This window comes from Marmota monax, unplaced genomic scaffold (assembly GCF_021218885.2).
Source record: "Marmota monax isolate L192 unplaced genomic scaffold, Marmota_monax_Labrador192_F-V1.1 WCK01_AAM20220418_F8-fsc00023, whole genome shotgun sequence".
NCBI lineage: Eukaryota > Metazoa > Chordata > Mammalia > Rodentia > Sciuridae > Marmota > Marmota monax.
Window position 1 is genome coordinate 2,978,618 of NW_026692907.1, and position 19,318 is coordinate 2,997,935.

General features: G+C 52.3%; 1 protein-coding gene across 1 annotated transcript; it reads left to right on the top strand.

Moving 5' to 3' along the window:
• Positions 1–6,937: 6,937 nt before the first annotated feature.
• Positions 6,938–7,381, top strand: LOC124096980 (large ribosomal subunit protein eL32-like). Its single transcript, XM_046451091.2, has one exon. The coding sequence runs from the start codon at positions 6,970–6,972 to the stop codon at positions 7,375–7,377; it is 408 nt and encodes a 135-aa protein (XP_046307047.1). The 5' UTR covers positions 6,938–6,969; the 3' UTR covers positions 7,378–7,381.
• Positions 7,382–19,318: the final 11,937 nt, after the last annotated feature.

Consider the following 19,318-nt stretch of genomic DNA (forward strand, 5'->3'; position numbering starts at 1 on the left):
CTCCTTGTCCTGCAGGTCCTCCTCCAAGGGTCTTCCTGGCCTCGGTCTCTAATTAGGCCCACACCCCCGCGTCACTTGCTGCCACATGAGTGTCCTTCTTCACAAGACCGCATGCATCTGAACTTACCATATTCTCTTATTTATTCCTTGCTTCCCCCCACACACCAGAACACACCTTCCTGGGGCAGTGACCTCGGGTGGCTCTGCTTCCTCCTTCTCGGTGCTGGTGTCCCCTAGCAGGGCCTCATGCAACGTGCTGAATGAACGTGTGGCAAAAGACCAGAGGGCCCCCGCCCCACCTCCAGCCGGTGAGGGTCCCCCGCAGCCCGGCAGAGTGGATCCCCAGCGTGCGCACCGACAGATGGTGTGGAGCCCAGAGTGGGCGCAGCTTTTATTAGTCTGAGTTGCTTTTGCTCAGAATAGGATTAGCATAAGCACCGTCCTGGCAAGTGGATAAGGTAAAGCTCTGTTAGTTACATTCGGATTTTGCTTCTCTGCTGCAATCCAGAGCCCTCCCTCTGCTGGGTTAGCCTGGCGCATGGCTCAGGGTGCTGCACAGAGAAGTGGACAGGGTGGAGCGGCAGGGTGGCACTGGGAATCCTTGACCTCTCTGTCCCCTGCATCCTACCCTACCACCCCAGGCAGAAAGCCTGTCACTGGCCAGCCTGCCCCCATGTCCAGGAAGGTGCGATGACAACAGACAACTGTCTCTGGACTCCTGCGGAACCCTCCCAGCAGCCCAGCAGGAAGATGAGCAGCAGTGTCCTCATTTGACACTTGAGAAATTGATGGTTCAGGGAGGTTGAAGGACTTGCCCAGGGTGACTCAGCAGGTCGTCGCAGACAGGCTACAAAGCCAGGTTGTGAGCCTGGTCCTCGGCCTCCCAGCCCTTCCCAGCCTCACTCTGGGGAGCCGCATGCGCCTCCAGGGGTCAGGTGTCAGCTCACTGAGGCAGCGAGCAGCCGCGTCAGAGGCCGGAGTCTGCCCTGGGAGACCTCTTTTCTGGCTAAGAAGTAACCCTGGCCTCAGCCGTGGTCTCTGTGCTCCCCAAGAGCATTCAGCTTCAGTTCACAAAGAAAGAGTTCCGTAACGTCACTTTGCAACCATGTGTACACCAAGAAGAAAGAGCTACTAACATTGTGGAGTGCTTCTTCAGGGCCAAGGCCATGCTGAGGAAGGACTTTCCATGTCTTATCTCAGTATTTGAAATTCCATTAATTTCTCTAAGTAAGGAACCTCCTACACATGATTGAAAAAAACAGATTACCAAAAAGTATGTAGGGAAAAATAAATCTCTCTCCCTCCTGTGGACTCTGTACTCTTTCCCTCTCTAGATATCAATGACTAGTTCCTTCCATATCCTGCAAAGTCCATGAGTTATTACCATCTCATTCAATCATCTCAACAACCCTTCGAGGTGGGCATTATTATTTTTGCATTACAGAATCAGGAAACTTCAGAGACAGAAAGCTACTTACCCAAGGTTACACAGCTTGAAGTGGCAGAGCTGGGGTTTAACATGGGCTTACTCTAAAGCCCATGTGTTGATGACCACTCTGTCTCCTGCAAAGAGAAGAGAACCAGAAAGGTGAGTTTCAAAGCGTGGGCTGAGCTAGTAGCAAAGCCCCTTGCAAAGTCATGTTTTAATAATCATAAAAGAAAGTTGGAGCAAATCTGAAAGCCCCTTCAGAAAAGAGCTGGCTTAACTCACACCCACCATCTGGTCACGCTTTCCCATCCCACCTGCCATCCAAGCTGCATTTGTAACATTTTTCAAACCTTCTTCATCCATTATCTCATCAATCCTTGTTGAAGTCCTGCTTTTGCGAGGCAGGAGTGACCACTAGGGAAACTGAGGCTCCAAGAAGGAAGTGAGTGGACCAAGGCCACAGAGGTGATGAGAGGTGGTCTGGGGCCCAGACCGGCAGTGTCACAGCCTGCTGCAGTGGCTGCCCTCGCCAGCGGCTCCCATCCAAGCTCCTTAGCTTGATGTCCCCATGATCTGGCCTCCACCTTCCTCCTGGGTCACTCCCTTCCACACTCCAGTCTTTCCAAATGTGTCACCGTTCCCAAACATGCAACAGCCTTTCTCAACCCCTATTTTCACCTGCCATTTCCTCTGCCAGCTTGCTTGGTGGGCTCGTGCACATCATTTCTTAATTTCTCTCTGGTCCCTGGGACAGGTGCCTGACACGGTCTTTTCATTGTTGCTGTTATCACTAGTGTATGGGTCATTTCATAGGGTGGCCTGGAGCCCAGGCTCTGGAGCAAACTGCTTGGGTTGAAAGCCTGGCTCGGGCAGTTGCCAGCTGAGTGATCCTGGGCAAGTCATCTACTTGTCTGTTCTCGACATCTCTGCTGATATTTTCTCAACTCTATCACGAGGAGATGTTGTACGGAGAAAACACCACTTACAGAACATGAAACATGGAGCCTGGCGCAGAACAAGCCCTCAATGTAGCCTGGCTATCATAGCTTTATCTGCGCTCTGCGATGCCTGCCTGGGACCAGTCCCTGTGCTGGGCACCACAAGTGGACTCCGAGGCCGTCTCTGGCCTTAGAGCCCAGGAGGAGAGAGGTGTGTAGACAGCCCATGTTGGTGCACATTCTGACCGTCACTGTTCTACGCGAATCCACCCTGGTGCCTGGTTTCTGTGGATCCAACACTATTCTGCCACCACTCCTTCCCACCAGAGGAGCCTGGGGCCCCCTGCCCCCGCCCCCTGAGTGTCTCCTCCCTGGGGAATGGCTCTGTCAGCTCCCCCTTCTCTCCACGTGAACACCAGAGACGGCTGTCCTCGAGATTGAAAAAGCCAGCTGCACTTCAATTTATCTCCCCAGGCTGCTCCCCAGCTGAGACTTACTGGCTGTGCCTGTCACAGTGACCCCGCAGGCTCAATTACACATCTGCTTCCAGGAGAGACTGGGGAAGGAACCTGCCTAGATTTGCCGGGTGGCCCCAAGGGAGGGACATGGGCCCTGTCAAACGTGGGACCTCAGACAGCATGGGGCCCCCTCAGCTGCCTCTCTTGGCATGCATGAGGAAACTGAGGCCAGGCCCAGGGAGATACATTGGAAGTTCCTGCCAGAGAAAACGGGCCCCGAATGAAGTCCAACGTGGGCCCTGAGTGCCATCTCAGGAGCTCCTCTCACTGTCCTCGAGGAGGTGACTTCATTATTCCCCAGGCAGCCTTCTTCCTGCATAATGAAATGTTTGCTATGGAACATGCTTTGAAACTTAAGCTGAAAGAAAACATTGCACTTCCAGAGACCAAGACCACAATCTGTCCCCAAAAACATGTTAGAAATGCAGCAGCGCAGGCTGACACGGGATCCCGGGTGTCACTGGTGTCACTGGTCTGTGGTGACAAAGCAGAGTCCCAACTTTGCCCCCAAAGACAAGGACCCCGAGCCCCCTTATACATAAGCATGAACTTATTCTTCTCAAAGGGCCCCCCAATTATTCCTGGGAGTCCCCAAGAGTAGCTACAAACCAGCCCATCGGCTATAGTCACTATGAGGTAGCCCCACGCTCTTCCTCTGGGGCTCAGGCTCCTTTCCCATCAATAGCCTCAAGGGTGAGGCCCTTGGAAGGCTGCCACTCCTGAAGGTGCCTGCCATGGGGACAGGGTCAGGGCCCAGGTGCTGTATTCTGTGTCCCATGCTGCCTTTTGTCCACTCAGGGGCCATGGGAATTGAGGGTGAGTCCCAAGAGGGGAGCACAGGTTCCTCAACTCCCAGCTCTGCCAAGTGGAGTCTGACCGACATGGAACCCCTTAAAGATTGAAAGCTTATCATCTGAGAGGCCCGGATCAGCCCACCCCACTCACCGTACCTGAGCGGCCTCCACAGTGAAACAAAGGTGAAAATGCTCACTTGGTAGGGCGGTGGAATGAGGTCATGTTACACAACGCCTGGCTTACACTAGGTGCTCAATGAATGATGGCTGCTGCTGCTGCTACTACTACTACTATTCTGTCTGAGACTGAGTTCCTGGGGATCAAAGGCAAGTGATTCGTTTGAGAGGTGATCAGAGGATTCTTCATTGAGGTGTTGGTATGAGGGGTGAGGGAGCTGAGGTCTGGGATCTGCTGCAGGAGAATGGGCATGAGGTTCCTGGTGGCTTTCCTGCATGAACACAGGCCAGGCTAGGGGCCTCTGAGGCCAGAAAAAGTCCTCAGGCAGAGTGGTAGGGCCAGCCCTGAGAAGGTGCCAGGTTGGCAAATGCAAGATGGTGTACCCCAAGAGACATAGACAGGAACTACCAGCGTCTGGCACAAACACTATGTAGTGTCACTTCACATGAAAGATGAGATGCTACAAGTGTCTGTGTCAGGCTGGGGGACCCCAGAGGGGGCGGAGGCTTCTTGACTGTGTGACCTTGGCCTGTGCAGTCTTTGTCCTGTTTCCCTGCCCACCAAGCAGGGAGTTCAGCCAGCTCCCAGAGGTTCCTTATTCCCCAGCATTTAATTCAAGCGTCCCAGGGCCCTTGGGAAGAGGCAGGCAGCACCAGTGTGAGGCTCCATGTCAGAGGTAAGAACAGAGCAGAAAGGAAGCAACTAGGCCAGTAGATCCCACCTGCACCTGGGGATCACCTGGGCACTTGATAGAAATGCAAATTTTCAGGCCAAACTTCAGAAACTCTTGGGGTGGGACAAGCAATCTTTTGTCTTTTTTTTTTTTTTTTTGGTACCAGGGATTGAACCCAGAGATGCTTAACCACTGAGCCACATCCCCAGCACTCCTCCCCCCCTTTTATAAAAAATATATATTTTTAGTTGTAGTTAGACACGATGCCTTTATTTTATTTATTTTTATGTGGTGCTGAGAATCAAACCCAGTGCCTCGCACATGCTAGGTGAGCGCTCTACCGCTGAGCCCCAGCCTCAGCCCATCCCCAGCCCTTCTTAATTTTTATTGTGAGATAGGGTCTCACTAGGTTGCTTACAGTCTTACTAAGTTGCTGAGGCTGGCTTCAAACCTTTCATCCTCCCACCTCAACTTCCCAAGCCGCTGGGATTATAGGCATGTGCTCAGCTAGCAATCTATCCTTAACAAGACCTCCATGGGGTGCTGGTCCTGTGCACGCTCAGGTTCCAGACCAAGGTCCAGCTGTGAGTCAAGGCCAAGCTGGGACTGGAATCTATCTCCTGTGTCCCAGACTGTCCCTTCAGTCATTTGGACGCAGGGCCCAGTGTCTCTCTGCTTCTCCCAGATACCTTCCCCCTCACATGTGATGTGCCTGGGGTTTATGAAAAATCTCAGCGTGAGGGGAAGAAAAGAAAACCATTTTGGAGTCCTGGAATCCGACAGATCTGGAGGCCTTTGTTATCCCTTCTCTGCCTACCTACTTTCTACAACCACTTAAAAACAGAGACGTCCATCAGTGCTTCCTGAGGTGGGAGCCCTTCCCCTTGCAGCGCCTGGGTCACAGCAAATAAGAGAGAGGGAGCAGCTGCAAAGGTATAAATTATGCAGGATCCCCCAAGAGCAGGTTGGCTTGTTCCATTGCCTGAGAGGAGGCTGAGCATGATGGCCTGTAATTCCAGGGATTCGGGAGGCTGAGTCAGGAGGATGGCAAGTTCCAGACTAGCTGCAGCAACTTTGGGAGACTCTGTCTCAAATAAACAAACAAACAAATAAAATGCTGGTGGTGTCACTCAGTGGTAGAGCATTGCTGGGTTAAATGCCTGAGAGGAGAAGGGGATCAGGCAAGGCCACTCAGCTAGACAAGGTTCTTGACCAGGCCACCTGCACAGAGGGGACCTTCTAGCTCACTTTCCACTCCACTCCTCTCTCCTGCAAGGGCTCTTGGGATTGCTGGCCCCCTAACCATTCTTCAAGTCTGACTCGATGCTCATCAGCACTGTGTTCCTGGGCCTCACTTGGGGCCCTCACCTCTTCCACCAGCTCTGGTCAGCCCACCATCCATGGCCTCCTCGGCACAACTCCAGGGTTCTCCCTTGCCTCGGCCCTCCATCCCACTATTGCCTCCTGGACTCCTAACAGACAGCCTCGACTCCATGAGAAAATAAAAGCAGCACACAGGGGCTGCCTCACCCTCCTCCCTGGCAGAACATGTGCCCGCACCACAGCGCTGGGTTCTGAGAGGCCAGATGTTGTCCCTGCCATGCCCGTCCCTCTCCGTACTCACACCTCTCCCACTCAGGGCAGCCCGCTCTGCTTCAGCATCCCCCTTTCTCCCTTTCTTAGCTTTTCCCATCAGTATGTAAATGCATTCAAATACCCCATCCAAGACAAACGCAAGCAGCAGACCGAAACCTCCATCACCATCTACGAAATAACCCCCTCCATCACCTCTCCCCGCCCAGGCTGTTCCCTGCCTCCCTCCTGCTCTTCTCAGCAAGCCTGTCCAGAGGCTGGGACTCTGGCTGCCTCCATTCCTCACCTCTGCCCCCTCCCTGCCCTGGCTTCCCTTGCCTGGGGTCACCAACGCTGTTCCCATTCCCATATAAACCACAGCTGCGGACCATTTCATCCTTGAGACCCATCCTTTCGCTCTTCCAAACACCCGCCTTGTTCCCAGGCTGCTGGGGGCTTCTCTTCATGTGTCCAACTGGGACCCAAGTGGCTACTTTTAGGTGTTGGTCACTGTGCTTGGGTCTAGTGACTCAGGGAGGAGCAAGATGGTTAGAACTTGTCTTCCAGACAGTACAGAATAATGACATCCTCAGGGGTCATGCTTTCCTCCCCCAGTCTCTCCTGGGAATCACACCTTGTGCAGTCTTTGAGCTCTTATCTTCTGCCCAGACCTCTCTCCCAAGTTCCACACCCACACCTCTAACTACTCTGAGGATAATTCCTCCAGAATGGTCCACAAGCAACTCAAATTTGCAAGATCCAAATCAGACTTGTACTCTTCCCCTTAAATTTCTCCTCTATTAAGAATCAGGCCATGCTCTTCCTCGGCGCTGCCTTTGGAGGTGGCCGCCATTCGTATTCGGCACCATGGCTGCCCTCAGACCTCTCGTGAAGCCCAAAATCGTCAAAAAGAGGACCAAGAAGTTCATCCGGCACCAGTCAGACCGATACGTCAAAATTAAGCGTAACTGGCGGAAACCCAGAGGGATGGACAACCGGGTGCGGAGGAGGTTCAAGGGCCAGATCTTGATGCCCAACATTGGTTACGGGAGCAACAAGAAAACCAAGCACATGCTGCCCAGTGGCTTCCGCAAGTTCCTGGTGCACAACGTCAAGGAGCTGGAGGTGCTGCTCATGTGTAACAAATCTTACTGTGCGGAGATTGCCCACAACGGTTCCTCCAAGAACGGCAAAGCCATCGTGGAAAGAGCGGCCCATCTGGCCATCAGAGTCACCAATCCCAATGCCAGGCTGCGCAGTGAAGAAGATGAATAGACAGTTCACGTGCACATTTTTTTGTGTGCTTAAATAAAGCCACAAGCTGCCAAAAAAAAAAAAAAAAAAGAATCGGGCCAGCTGGGCGAGATGGCACATGGCTATAATCCCAGCAGCTTCAGAGGCTGAGGCAGGAGGATTTTGAGTTCAAAGCCAGTCTCAGCAAAAAATCAAGGTGCTAAGCAACTCAGTGAGACCCTGTCTCTAAACAAAATACAAAATAGAGCTGGGGATGTGGCTCAGGGGTTAAGTAATCCTGGGTTCAATCCTTGGTACCAAAAACAAAAACAAAAATAGAATCAGGCCATCACAAACCACAAACTTGGAAAATATTTTTCATTCCTCCTTCCAGTACCACCTTATCTATCTTCTACACTGGCTTTTGTCCTTCCTATGGCTGATGCCTTGTGCCCTTTTCCCTGACACAGTCCCTAGACTACCCTCCTCTTGCCCCCTCTGAACCATGGCAGGGACACAGCTGGAGGGAGTAAAAGTAAATCTGAACAGACCAAATGTCCATCTGTGGTGAGTGGATGAACACTTGTGGTCTATCCATACAATGTGGTATAGACGGTCCCAACTTACAATGGCTTGACATTTTTTTTTTTTTTCAATTTCATGATGATACACAAGTGATAGGCATTTAGCAAAAACTGTACTTTGACTTTTGAATTTCGATTTTTCCAGGCTAGTGATGTGCAATCCTATCTGTATTCTCTCACGATATTGGGCAGTGGCAGCAAACCTCAGCTTCCAGCCAGCCACATGGGTAAACCACCAACATGCTAAGCCATGGTATTCAGTAGCTTAGATATATTAAATTTTTTTTTTTTTGGTACTAAGGATTGAACTCCGAGGCACTCAACCACTGAGTTACATCCCCAGTCCTAGTTTTAATTTTATTTAGAGACAGGATCTTACTGAGTTGCTTGTGGTTGCTGATCCTCCTACCTCCACCTCCACCTGCCTAGCATGTGTGCACCACCAAGCCCAGTCTTAAATCCATTAAAAAAATATAGATAGATAGATAGAGAGAGAGAGAGAGAGAGAGAGAGAGAGAGAGTGTAGATAACCACAATACCTTTATTTATTTATTTTTATGTGGTGCTGAAGATCGAGCCCAGTGCCTCACACATGCTAGACAAGTGCTCTACCCCTGAGCCACAACCCCAGCCCCTTAAGTCCATTTTTGACTTAAAATATTTCAGCTTACCCTAGGCTTATCAGGATGCTACCTTATGGTAAACTGAGGAGAATCAGAGCATCTATATCTCTCATCCATAAAGAAGAATGAAGTGGGGTTGTTTTTGTCGTTTCTGGTGCTGCCGATTGAACCCAGGGCCTCACACACACTAGGCAAGCCCTCTCCCGAGCCACGAGAATGAAGTATTAGTACTCACTGCAATGCTGACGACCTCGAAAACACTGAGCTAAGTGAAATAAACCAGACACAAAGGTCACATTTCATGCGATTCCTTTTACATAAAAGGTCCAGAAAAGAAACATCCATACATACAGAACGCAGATTTGTGATTGCCAGGGGCTGAGGAGGCAGAATGGGGAGAAATTGCTTAATGAGTAAGAGGTTTCACTTTGGCATGATGAAAATGCAACTACATAGAGGCGCTGTTCACACAATGTATGAAATGCCATTGAATTGACCACTTTAAAATGGTTAATTTTATATGAAATGAATTTATGTTAATTTTTATGTGAAATTAGCTTTTTTTTTTTTAAGTAAAACACACACACACACACACACACTGACCTTGTTAGTAGTCCCTTGTCGGTTCCCTGGTTCAGCTCTACAGTTTGGCTGCCCAGGCCTCCCCTGGTCTGGCTCCCTCCACCTCTTTGGCCTCACCTCCAGCTACTCCCTGGAGTGGCCTTTTTGCCACACAATCTCAGGGACTTCTAGTGCGTCACACCCACCCACCATCTTCTTCAATGCTTCTGGGCCTTTCTACATACTGTGGACACTTTTTTGTTTGTTTGTTTGTTTTTATATTTTTAATAATTCTATGCCATGTAAATAAAGTTTTTATTTTTGTTTCCTAAATAATACCTATTCTTAATAGCAAAATTAGAAAATATCAATAAACACAAAGGAAAAAGAGTCATGCCATTTACAGGCAATTACCTGTGGACACTTTCCCCACTTGTCCAGGCTCATGCTGCATCTTTTAGATGTGCCTGGGGATTCTGATCCCTGGGGAGCCTCTGGGGCCTCTCCCACCCTGGTCAGGAGCCTCTGGACGTCCGCCCTCCCAGCACACTGCGCAGGTCCCTCAGCGTCCCTGTCAGCCTCCGTCATTGAGTCTGTCTCCCTCCAGGCTGTGAGCCCTGACGAGGTTCTGGTCATCCCTGTACAAGAGTCCACAGGGTCGCGAGGAAGAGCATCAGTGTGGAGGTGACAGCATGAGGAAGATGGAACACAAAGGAGGCGGAGACCTGGGGGGCCCAGGGGAAGGGGCTACTCTGCCCCTGTCATCGAGCCCAGAGTCTCTTGGAGGTGGGGCATTGCCAAGGGCAACATCGCTACAGATGGAGGCACAGGGCATTGGAACAGGAGTGAAAATCACGTGGGCTCCAGGTCACAGAGGACAACCGAGTGGCAGCCTGTAGAGCAGAGGCCTGGGGGACTAAGTCGAGGGGAGGCCCTGAAAGCCCTGTTTGACCTGCCACCTGCCATAACCACACACATGATCACACCTGCACACATCATGACAACCCCCCACATACACCAGCCCAACCACCACACACCATCCCAACCACACACTATCACACCTATACACATCCTGACAACCTCCCACATACACCATCACAAAACCACACACCATCACAACCACACAAATACAACCACCACACACCATTACAACACAACCACAACCATACCATCACAACCACACATATTATCATACCAACACACCTTCACAACCACACACAATCGCACCAATACATGACAACCATATACAACACACCCACACCCACACTATCACAACCACACTCCTTCACAAGCACACCATCACAACCATACACCTCACAACCACATACCATCACAACACATACCATCACAACCACACCATCACAACACAACACAACCATACCGACACCATCATGATCACATACCTTCACAACCACACACACACTATTACAACACAACACAACCACACCAGTACCATCCCAACCACACACCTTCACAACCACACACAAGATCACATCTACACACACTATGATAACCCTCATACATACCTCCATCCCAACCACTACACACCATTCCAAACACACACAACACAACCACACTCGTACCATTACAACCACACACCTTCACAACCACACACTATCACACCTACATATATTATGACAACTCCCACACACAACACCACAGCACATGATCACCCACACCATTATAACACATAACTTCATGGCCATACACACCCCAACACAAGCACCACACACAAATACTACCACACCATGCCACCTCTACCACACACACCATCACCATTCTCCACTGAACAGAGACCAGCACACAGTGGGGAGGGGTAGAGCAGCAACCAGAGGTGTCACCCCAAGAGCAGAGGGGTCAGTCACACAAGGCAGGAGAGCAAGCTCCGACTCTACCCTGAGGGCCTGGGAGGAAGTCCCCTTGGCTGTGTTACGGGTAGAGCACAGGGGCTGGCCCTGTCGGCCGAAGGCCCTCAGGACACTGGTTCCTGCAGTGTGGGGCAGGTGAGTTGGGTGTCCCCATGGCAAGGACTCGTAGGACCCAGATCAGCCCACGTCCTCACCCAACCTTCCCCCGGGGCCAGGCTGGTCTGTGCCCAGGGTGATGGCCAGCAGCAGTGAGGGTAGGGCTGGCTGGTGGGGGCCACGAGGACGGGGGAGAAAGCAGGTCGGAGAGACAGTGGCACATGGACGGGCAGATCTGGCCTTCCAGGTCCCCTGCGCCACTCTTGCCCTGGCCCCCATTCTCCTGAGGTGGCCGTCTGCTCCCTGGTGATGGCACTGATACCTCCTTGCAGCCCCACAAGGTGGTGCTGTGTCCAGCGCCGGCCCTGGCTTCTGCCAGGTGGGCAGAATGGCCTGCAGAGGTCTGGCTGGTCCTCTCAGCCCTGCTCCCCACCCCCCTGCTCCCGGGGCTCAGGAACTCCACAGCACAGCAGGCGCCCCCCTCCAGGCATAGACCCCATGCCCTCTCACACCCGAAACACCCAGCACTTGACCACACAGGCCACACCTGCCTCCTGTAGCCAGTCCCTGGGCGGCTCTGGCCAACTCCTAGCTCCATTGGCAGCTACCTTTCTCACGGCTCCTACCACCCCATGGTGGGCATCAAGTGAGACACCAGGGGAGGTGCATATGCATGAGTGTATAGAGGGGGTCACATTAGACACATGCACACATGCAGACACACCTAACACACCTGCACACTCGGCAATATGCAACTCCTCAGCCTACGCCCCAGCCCCACACAAGGGAACTCAGACATTCTTGCATATGCCCCAGAAGGACATGGGGACACAGGACCCAGAAATGCCCTGATGCTCAGAGTGGCAGGTCTGGTTGTGATGCCTAACACCCAGAAGGCCTCCCTTCCAATGCCTCTTTTGCTATAAAATTGATCTGGGAAGGCGGCCAGGGTCCAGGCAGGGTTTCTCCAAGCCCCAGACCAGCCCCCATTCCAGCCTAAGTTCAGCTCCAGTAAGCAAAAAATCTCTTGCCCCCCACCTGCACCCAGCCCTGGTTTTGCTCCCTCTCCCCTGGCTGTGTGACCATGGGCAAAGCCTTCCCCTCCCTGGCCCCTCTTCTCTTCCCGAGGCTGGGTTGTCCTCTACCACTAAAGGGAACTTGGATCCTGGTGAGAGACACGGGCAGTGGGGACATGCTGTGCTGGAGGGTCCGGCACGCCTAGATCAGACCCCCCGACTTCTGGGTGACCTTGGCACCCTGAGGAAACTGAGTGATACCTATCTTATAAAGAGCCCAGCCCAGGGCCTGGTGCACTAGGCACAGGTGGGAGATCTTTGCTTCTTCAATGAGGTGGGGAATTTTTACCTTATGGCAGGGGTTGATGGAGAGGGGACGCCGTGTTTTTAAAAAATCCACAAGACTGACAGAGCTGGTGGTGCCTAAAGACAGGGAGCTACAGCGTTAGGAAGAGAGGTGACTTGGTCTCCTACCCCACTAAAATCCCTCCCCTCCATGCCCTCGGCCTGGCACCCAACTCTGCCAATGCCTTCACTCTGCAGGTCAGGGGAGGATGTACGTCCAGGGGCATGGGGCAGTGGCCTAGTGTCCATGCTGTGTGCACCTGTGCACATCTGTAATGTGTGTACACATAAATGACGGTATACCTGCCTGTGCAGGAGGACCCCTCTCCACCTGCCTGGCAGTGTGTGCAAAACCACTCAAAGGAGCCTGGTGGTTTGGGTTCGAATCCTTAAGTCACTTGAGGGATTTATGACCTTGTCCAAGTTACTTCACCTCTCTGTGCCTCAGTTTCCTCATTTATAAAATGGCATCACCCTTGCTTGGGACTGTCCACCTGCCTCCCGCCCTCAGGCCTCTGCCCACACTTTCTCCACCTTTCCCCTTTTCTGCCTGGTGATTGCTCTGTAGTCTTGGCCTCAGTAGCTCCTTCTCTGTCTCCTTTGGGCCAAATACCTCTTGTTACCACGCTGATCAGAGAGAAACCATTTAACTGATGGGTGACCCCAAGAGCAGCCTCCTGAGGCCACTTGTTTCTAACTCCACCATCAACTTGCTGTGTGGCCTTGGGCACCTGAATTCCCCTCTCAGGCCTCAGTGCCCCCTTTGTAAAATAGCCAGCCCCTCCTCCTCAGGACAGGCCAGAGGATCACAGGACAGAGGGTCTGGGAAGAGCACTTTGCAAACTGCAAGTGGCTTGGCACCTATACGGAGGAGTTTTTATACAAACAGGCCTCCTTCCTGCTCCTGGAGGTAAGCCCAAATGTGTGCACACCTGTTACCTGGCGCTCAGGTGTGGGGCCGTTTCTGTTTGGGTTTGCTTGGGTTTGATTTCAAGGAAGGGGCACTCCCTCACCCAGGTGACGTGGGAGGGATCTGATCAACAGTGTTGCCAGGGGAATCCCGACGGCAGGGGGCCCTGATCACCCCCCACGGTGATCAGGCAGAAACTCACCCCCCAGGAAGGAGAAAGGGCAGCGAGATGGCACTGCAGGGACGGGTATCCCTTGGAGTCATGTGATCTGGGAGTGTGTCTGGTCCTCTGGGCAACCTGAGGTCAGTAACTTTCTCTTTGGAGCGTCAGATATAAGCCAGGATTTATGGTTTGGGGAGCCCCTATGCCCCAGAGGGGCATCAAGTGAGGACCCAGGGAGGGGTGAGCATCCTCGACCCCCAGGCTGGGCCCTGCTCTGTGGGAAGGCTTCCTCATGCCCTGTCCCCACCGCCTAGTAGCCTCTGCCCTCTCCCTCCTGCTCAGGGCTGCAGCCTCCTAGTGAACTTGGAGCTCTGCTCTCCCACACCCCCTGCTGGGAACACCCTTCCTCCCTCCCTTTGCTCCCCTGTTCATGTCCTTTTTCAGGATCCTGCCCAGGCACCCCCTTTTCTTGGGGAGCTTCCCAGCCCCAGGGCAAAGCTGGGACTTCTGGTTGGTTTCCCCAGACCACTCATACTTGCCACTGGCTACTCATCATCTGCCCAGTTCAGGGCCTAGTACCCCAAGGCACAAATAAATACCCCTAAAGTGTCTTTCTGCTGGTGACAGTAGAACATCTCAGAGACTCCATGAGGTTTCGTGGGAAGAGCCCCCAGAAGGAACTGGACTCAGTCCCCACTCCATCTCTTACTCCATCACTACAGGGGGAGGGGGTAGTCTTTGGTGAGCCCCTGCAGCCCACCCTTGCTAAGCCTCAGCTTGCTTTCTTCCTTTTTGGACTGAGGGTTGAACCCAGGGGTGTTTTACCACTGAGTTATATTCCCGATCCTTTTTATTTTTTATTTTGAGACAGGGTCTCACTAAGTTGTTGAGGTTGACCTCAAACTTGCGATCTTCCTGCCTCAGCCTCCTGAGTCACTGGGATTATAGGCGTATGCCACCATGCCTGGTGAGCCTCAGCTTTCTTACTTGCAAAGCCGGGAGGTTGCAAGATTAGAGTGGGTAAACTGTGCATGTGGCCCAGTGAGCAGGAGCCACTGAGATGTATCTCCATTTCTGCCAGCAAGTCTAGGGCTCTTTGCAGTGCACTCCCAGGAACTGCATCCAGGGATGGTCTGCTGCTGAGAGGTGTAGGCCTAGGTTGGGCCAGGGTGCTGAGGAAGCTGGAGCTGCCCTCCGAAATGTATCCCCTATCCCAAGTCTGGGTGAGCTAGGAGGAAGCCAGCAGAAGGTGGTGAGCTCTGTTGGTTGTTCACCAGATACCACTGACTTTGAGCAGAAGCATCAGATGCTTGGGAGGCCCTGAGGCTGTCTGGGGCAGCCGGGCCTGGCTTGGGCACTGTGTGTTCTGTGTTCTGGGCTTCACAGGCAGGCCAGTGCAGCCCTGGTTCGTGGAAGCCTTGACTGAGAACAGCCTTAAGCTCTGACAAGGCACATGCTGGGATCTCAGGAGCCCAGAACCCATTTTACCGCTTGGAGTGGGTCTATGCGTCTGTGTGCTTCTGGTCGGTATTTAAGAAGCTCATAGTTTGCATAGAGAATATACCAAGAAAAAGTTTGGTAGCTGGGGGTTAGGAGAAGGACTCTAACATCAGATGGCCGGTGTAAGTCCTGGCTGCACCCCTCACTAACCCAGTCTCTCCGTGCTGCACCTCTGTAGTGAGACCTAATAGTTAATATGAGAACAATGCCTGGAGCTCAGCACTGGCCCTTGCCTAGCGGAAGCTATTATCTGTGACCTCAAGCAAGTTACTCAGTTTCTCAGTGCCTCAGTTTCCTCATCTGTGAAATGGAACTTATAACAGTATTCACCTCACAACCTTATTATGAAGATTCAATGAACTAATTTTTAGAGTGTGCTTAGATTCTTAGAACACCACAAGCCCAAAGTGCCGGATGTTAGCACCTGGCACATATTTTGATCCAGCTATGAGTGTGGGCAACAGCTGGCATCTGCTCTCCTCGTCAGCTCCCTGACATGCTCTACTGAAACAGCTGAGGTCCACGCCCTGCTGACCTGTCCATCGGCCAGATTTGAATCCCCACTCTACCATTTCTTAAAACTTATAATAAGAGTTACTGTTCGGAAAATTAAATGAGAAAATAAATGCAAAAGAATCTAGAAAGATGCCCAGCATAGAGTAAATTTCCGTAAATTCTCCTCTCACTGTTCCCAATTCACAGATGAGGAAATTGAGGCTTTAGGAGGTTATGAAACCTGCCTGAGCCTCCACACATCACCAGTGGCAGAACCAAGACAGGAGCAGTTTCAACCTGATCTGCTGATGCCTTCCTGCCACCTTCCTGCCTGGACCCCAATGCCCTAGGGTCCTGGCTCCTGCGGGGTGCTGGGAAGAGCTGCTTGAAATTGGATGGACAGACCAAGATGACTCAGTCAGGAGGTGCCAGAGACAGCCTGGAACCTAGGGCTCAGCTCTGTGGGACAAGCCGTGCGTGATGCCATCAGATCAAGAGCCTTTGTACATGGCGGGCTGTGCCCCTCTTGGCCCAATGGTTTCCTCCATTCTGAAGCCAGGACACAGGGACTTCCACCATCATTCCGAGAGAAGCTGTTGGTCCCACCTTGGTGCCTTATTTAATAACTCCTCTGCTGGCCTCTCCCACTTCCCCTCCAATATGCTGAGCCCCCACCCCAGCCCAGGCACCATGGGCTCTTCCATCCTCTACGCATTGCACATGCTGTTCCCAGTGGCTGGGATGCCACTCCAGCTCCTCTGCCTGATGAGTGTCCTCTCAGCCTTAGACTCCCTCTGTCCTCCTCCAGCTCTTACACAATTGTCACTCATTTCAACCCCGTCTTGGTCCCTTCAGTGTCGAGAGGAGAGCACTCGTTTATCTCCACGCACATCTCCACTCACCCAGGAGATCCACTGTCACCCCCCGGGATGCTTGAGATCTACTTGTCACTCTTCTGTACCTGCTGTGTCCCAAGGAGGCTGACCCACATTCACTGTGCCCACGGTATCAGAGGGTGGAGGACAGGAAGACAGGTTCCCCGTCCTCTTGGCTGTGCCCCAGGAAACACCCGCCTCCTCTGTGTGACCCCCAGTGTCACAGCCCAGGGCTGCGTGCTCTCCTGGGGCCTCTCCACACGCTGACACACCTTTGAGAAACATCCTTTTATTGAGCTTCTCCAGATCCCTGATTTCAGGGGACAGTCTCTTGGTTCTTGCCACCCTGACTGGTACCCGCGGCTTCAAGCATCCTGCACCTCACAGTAGTTTTCAGGCAAATCTCTCTCCCTGAGGCAGTGAGCTCCGCAGGGCAAGGCCAGCGTCTGGGCCAGTCTGCTTCTTCATGCAGAAAGAGGACACAGGGAGGACACTTGAGAAATGTCCTTGACTTGGATTGTACCAGAACATAATAATCGCACACACAAAGAATTGAGTGAATTTTGAATCCACTCATTCACCCACTCATTCAACTGCAAATGCTCCTTGAATGTCACATGTGTCTGGCAGGGGTGAACAAGACAGAATGGATGGCTTCCTGGGGTTCGCGTTGTGATGAGGAGACACAGGCACAAAAAGCAAAAGCAAACAAACACCTGGAATCATTTCAGATGAATGCTCTGAAGAAAAGCAGGGCACAGGATACACAGTGACAGGGCCACTGGAGCAGGGAAGGCCGGGAGGAGGCCAGGTTGGGGGTGCTCTGGTGCAACACGCAGGCTGTGGGAGGAAGGGCCTTGTTCTATTGAAGGACAGCAGGGAAGAAGGAGGATGAAGGGATGATGCGGGGGATGAGTGGATACCACCTTATTGAAAGGCCCCTTCCACCTTTGAGATTTGAGGACTCCTGGCCCTGGCCCAGGTGAGGCCTAGTAGCCAACAACTTCCTGAATCCATGCAGGTGAAATCCCCGTGTGAGATGCTGCTCTCCATATTCTCCTAATTCATCCTCACAATCATCTACCTCCATTCCACCCATGAGGAAAATAAGGGTCAGAGAAGTTAAGCAATCTGCCCAAAGCCACACAGAGTCAGGGAAAGAACTGGAAAGAAACCCAGATCTGCCTGAACTGTGGCCCAGCAGGTGATTTCCTAATACTAGTGCACCGATTTGCCAGGGACCCCCTGGTCAGGGACATCAGCCTTACAGAAATAGTCTGGTAACAGGACCCAGAGCTTCTGTCCAGGGGTAGGTGCACCCTTTGGAAGCTGGGGTCCCCCCAAGCTCTCTCCACAGCTCTCCGCTGTCTGTAAAGGGAGCACTACGACACTCTTGCAGGGCCAGGCACATTGGCTAATGGGTATCATTTCAGCCCTTTCAGTTCTAATAGACACTGTGCTGCCATAAAGACTGTCATTTCCTGCGGCTCACGCAGATAATCAACATGCTGGCCGCCTGGAGGGCTTGGAACAGCAGGCTCTGGGCACATCTGCGAAGATAGAATCATCTTCTCATTCTCTGCCCTTCCAGGCCTTCCCCACCAGACACTGCCCTTGAGCCTGAGGGCATCGCCCTGGGTCCCAGGAGGCCCAGCTCACTGCAGAGCTCAGGGAAGAACCATCTTGTCTCAGTCTCACTTCAACACTTCAGAGTCATGTGACCCTGGACACAGCACTTTCCCACCCAGAGCCTCAGTTTTCTCACTGTAAAATGGGGGCAAGTGTGCCTAACTTGCAAGGTGGCTTAAGTGAGATGACACCTTTTAAACACCTGCCACATGGTGGGTGCTTGGGCATCAGCAGCTATGACATCAGTGGTTCTGGAGATGGTAATTATGTTTGTCACATTTTGCAAATAAGGAAAGTGAGGCCAGAGAAGGGAATAGGCTTCCCCAATGTCAAACATCAAATCAGTGGCAAATTTGAGCCTAGAACTTGGGTTTCCAGGTCAGGGATTTTGTATGACTTACAAATCCCCAGGAATGACTTACTGAATCCCTTTCTATGGAGTATGGTCACATTATCTCATTTAATTCTCAAAGAGCTGAGGAAGTGGGCATTGTTATCTTCCTTACTTTGCAGGTAAGAAGGCAGGGCTCTGAGAGGTGGGGTGACTTGCCTAAGGTCACACAGCTAGCCAGAGGTAGCCCTGGTTTGACCCTAGGTGGTCTGGCTACAGAGCTCCCAGCCTCTGTGCAGTTGCCCATAAGGGTGGCCTTGGGGGGTGGAGATGGAGCCCCAGCTTTCCCACAGGTGCACACAGGCAGCTCTGAGATTTCCGCTTGGCCCAGTCTGGGCCATCATTTCCCCACCTGATACTACTCCCAAGGACAAGGCCTGGTGTGCGTCCTACAGCCCACACCTCACCAGCTGCGCCCCAAGGTTCAGTCCACAATCCCAGAAGGCAGAACATCCTTGGAAATCTCCAGTGGGTGTTTCCAATTCCCCCAGACAGGGAAACTGAGGCCCAGGGAGTCTGTGAGGTGTTCACCAAGCAGCCTGGTGAAGAGAGGTGTGAGAGGAGGGGGAAGGGGCCTCCATACAACACCCTGGGGAGATTCAGGACTCTCCTGCAACACACCTACCAAGACAGAACCCCCCCAACTCACCATGTTGCTACAGCCTCACAGCAAGAGAGGATCTGCAGCACTACTTTGCAGATGGAGAAATCAAGGCTCCCAGAATCAAAGCGACTTGCCAGTTTCACACAAGTAAGTGGGAGAGCGTGGACGTCCACCCAGTTCAGGTCCCAATGTCCAGGCAGCTCTTTCTCCCTTGCTTCATTTCTCGCTTTATGGGTTCTTTCTCTCTTTTCTCTCTCATCTTTTCTTCAAGATTCTGCCCCCTCACTCCTCAATTCTGCTCTGCCAGAACCACCTTCTCATTC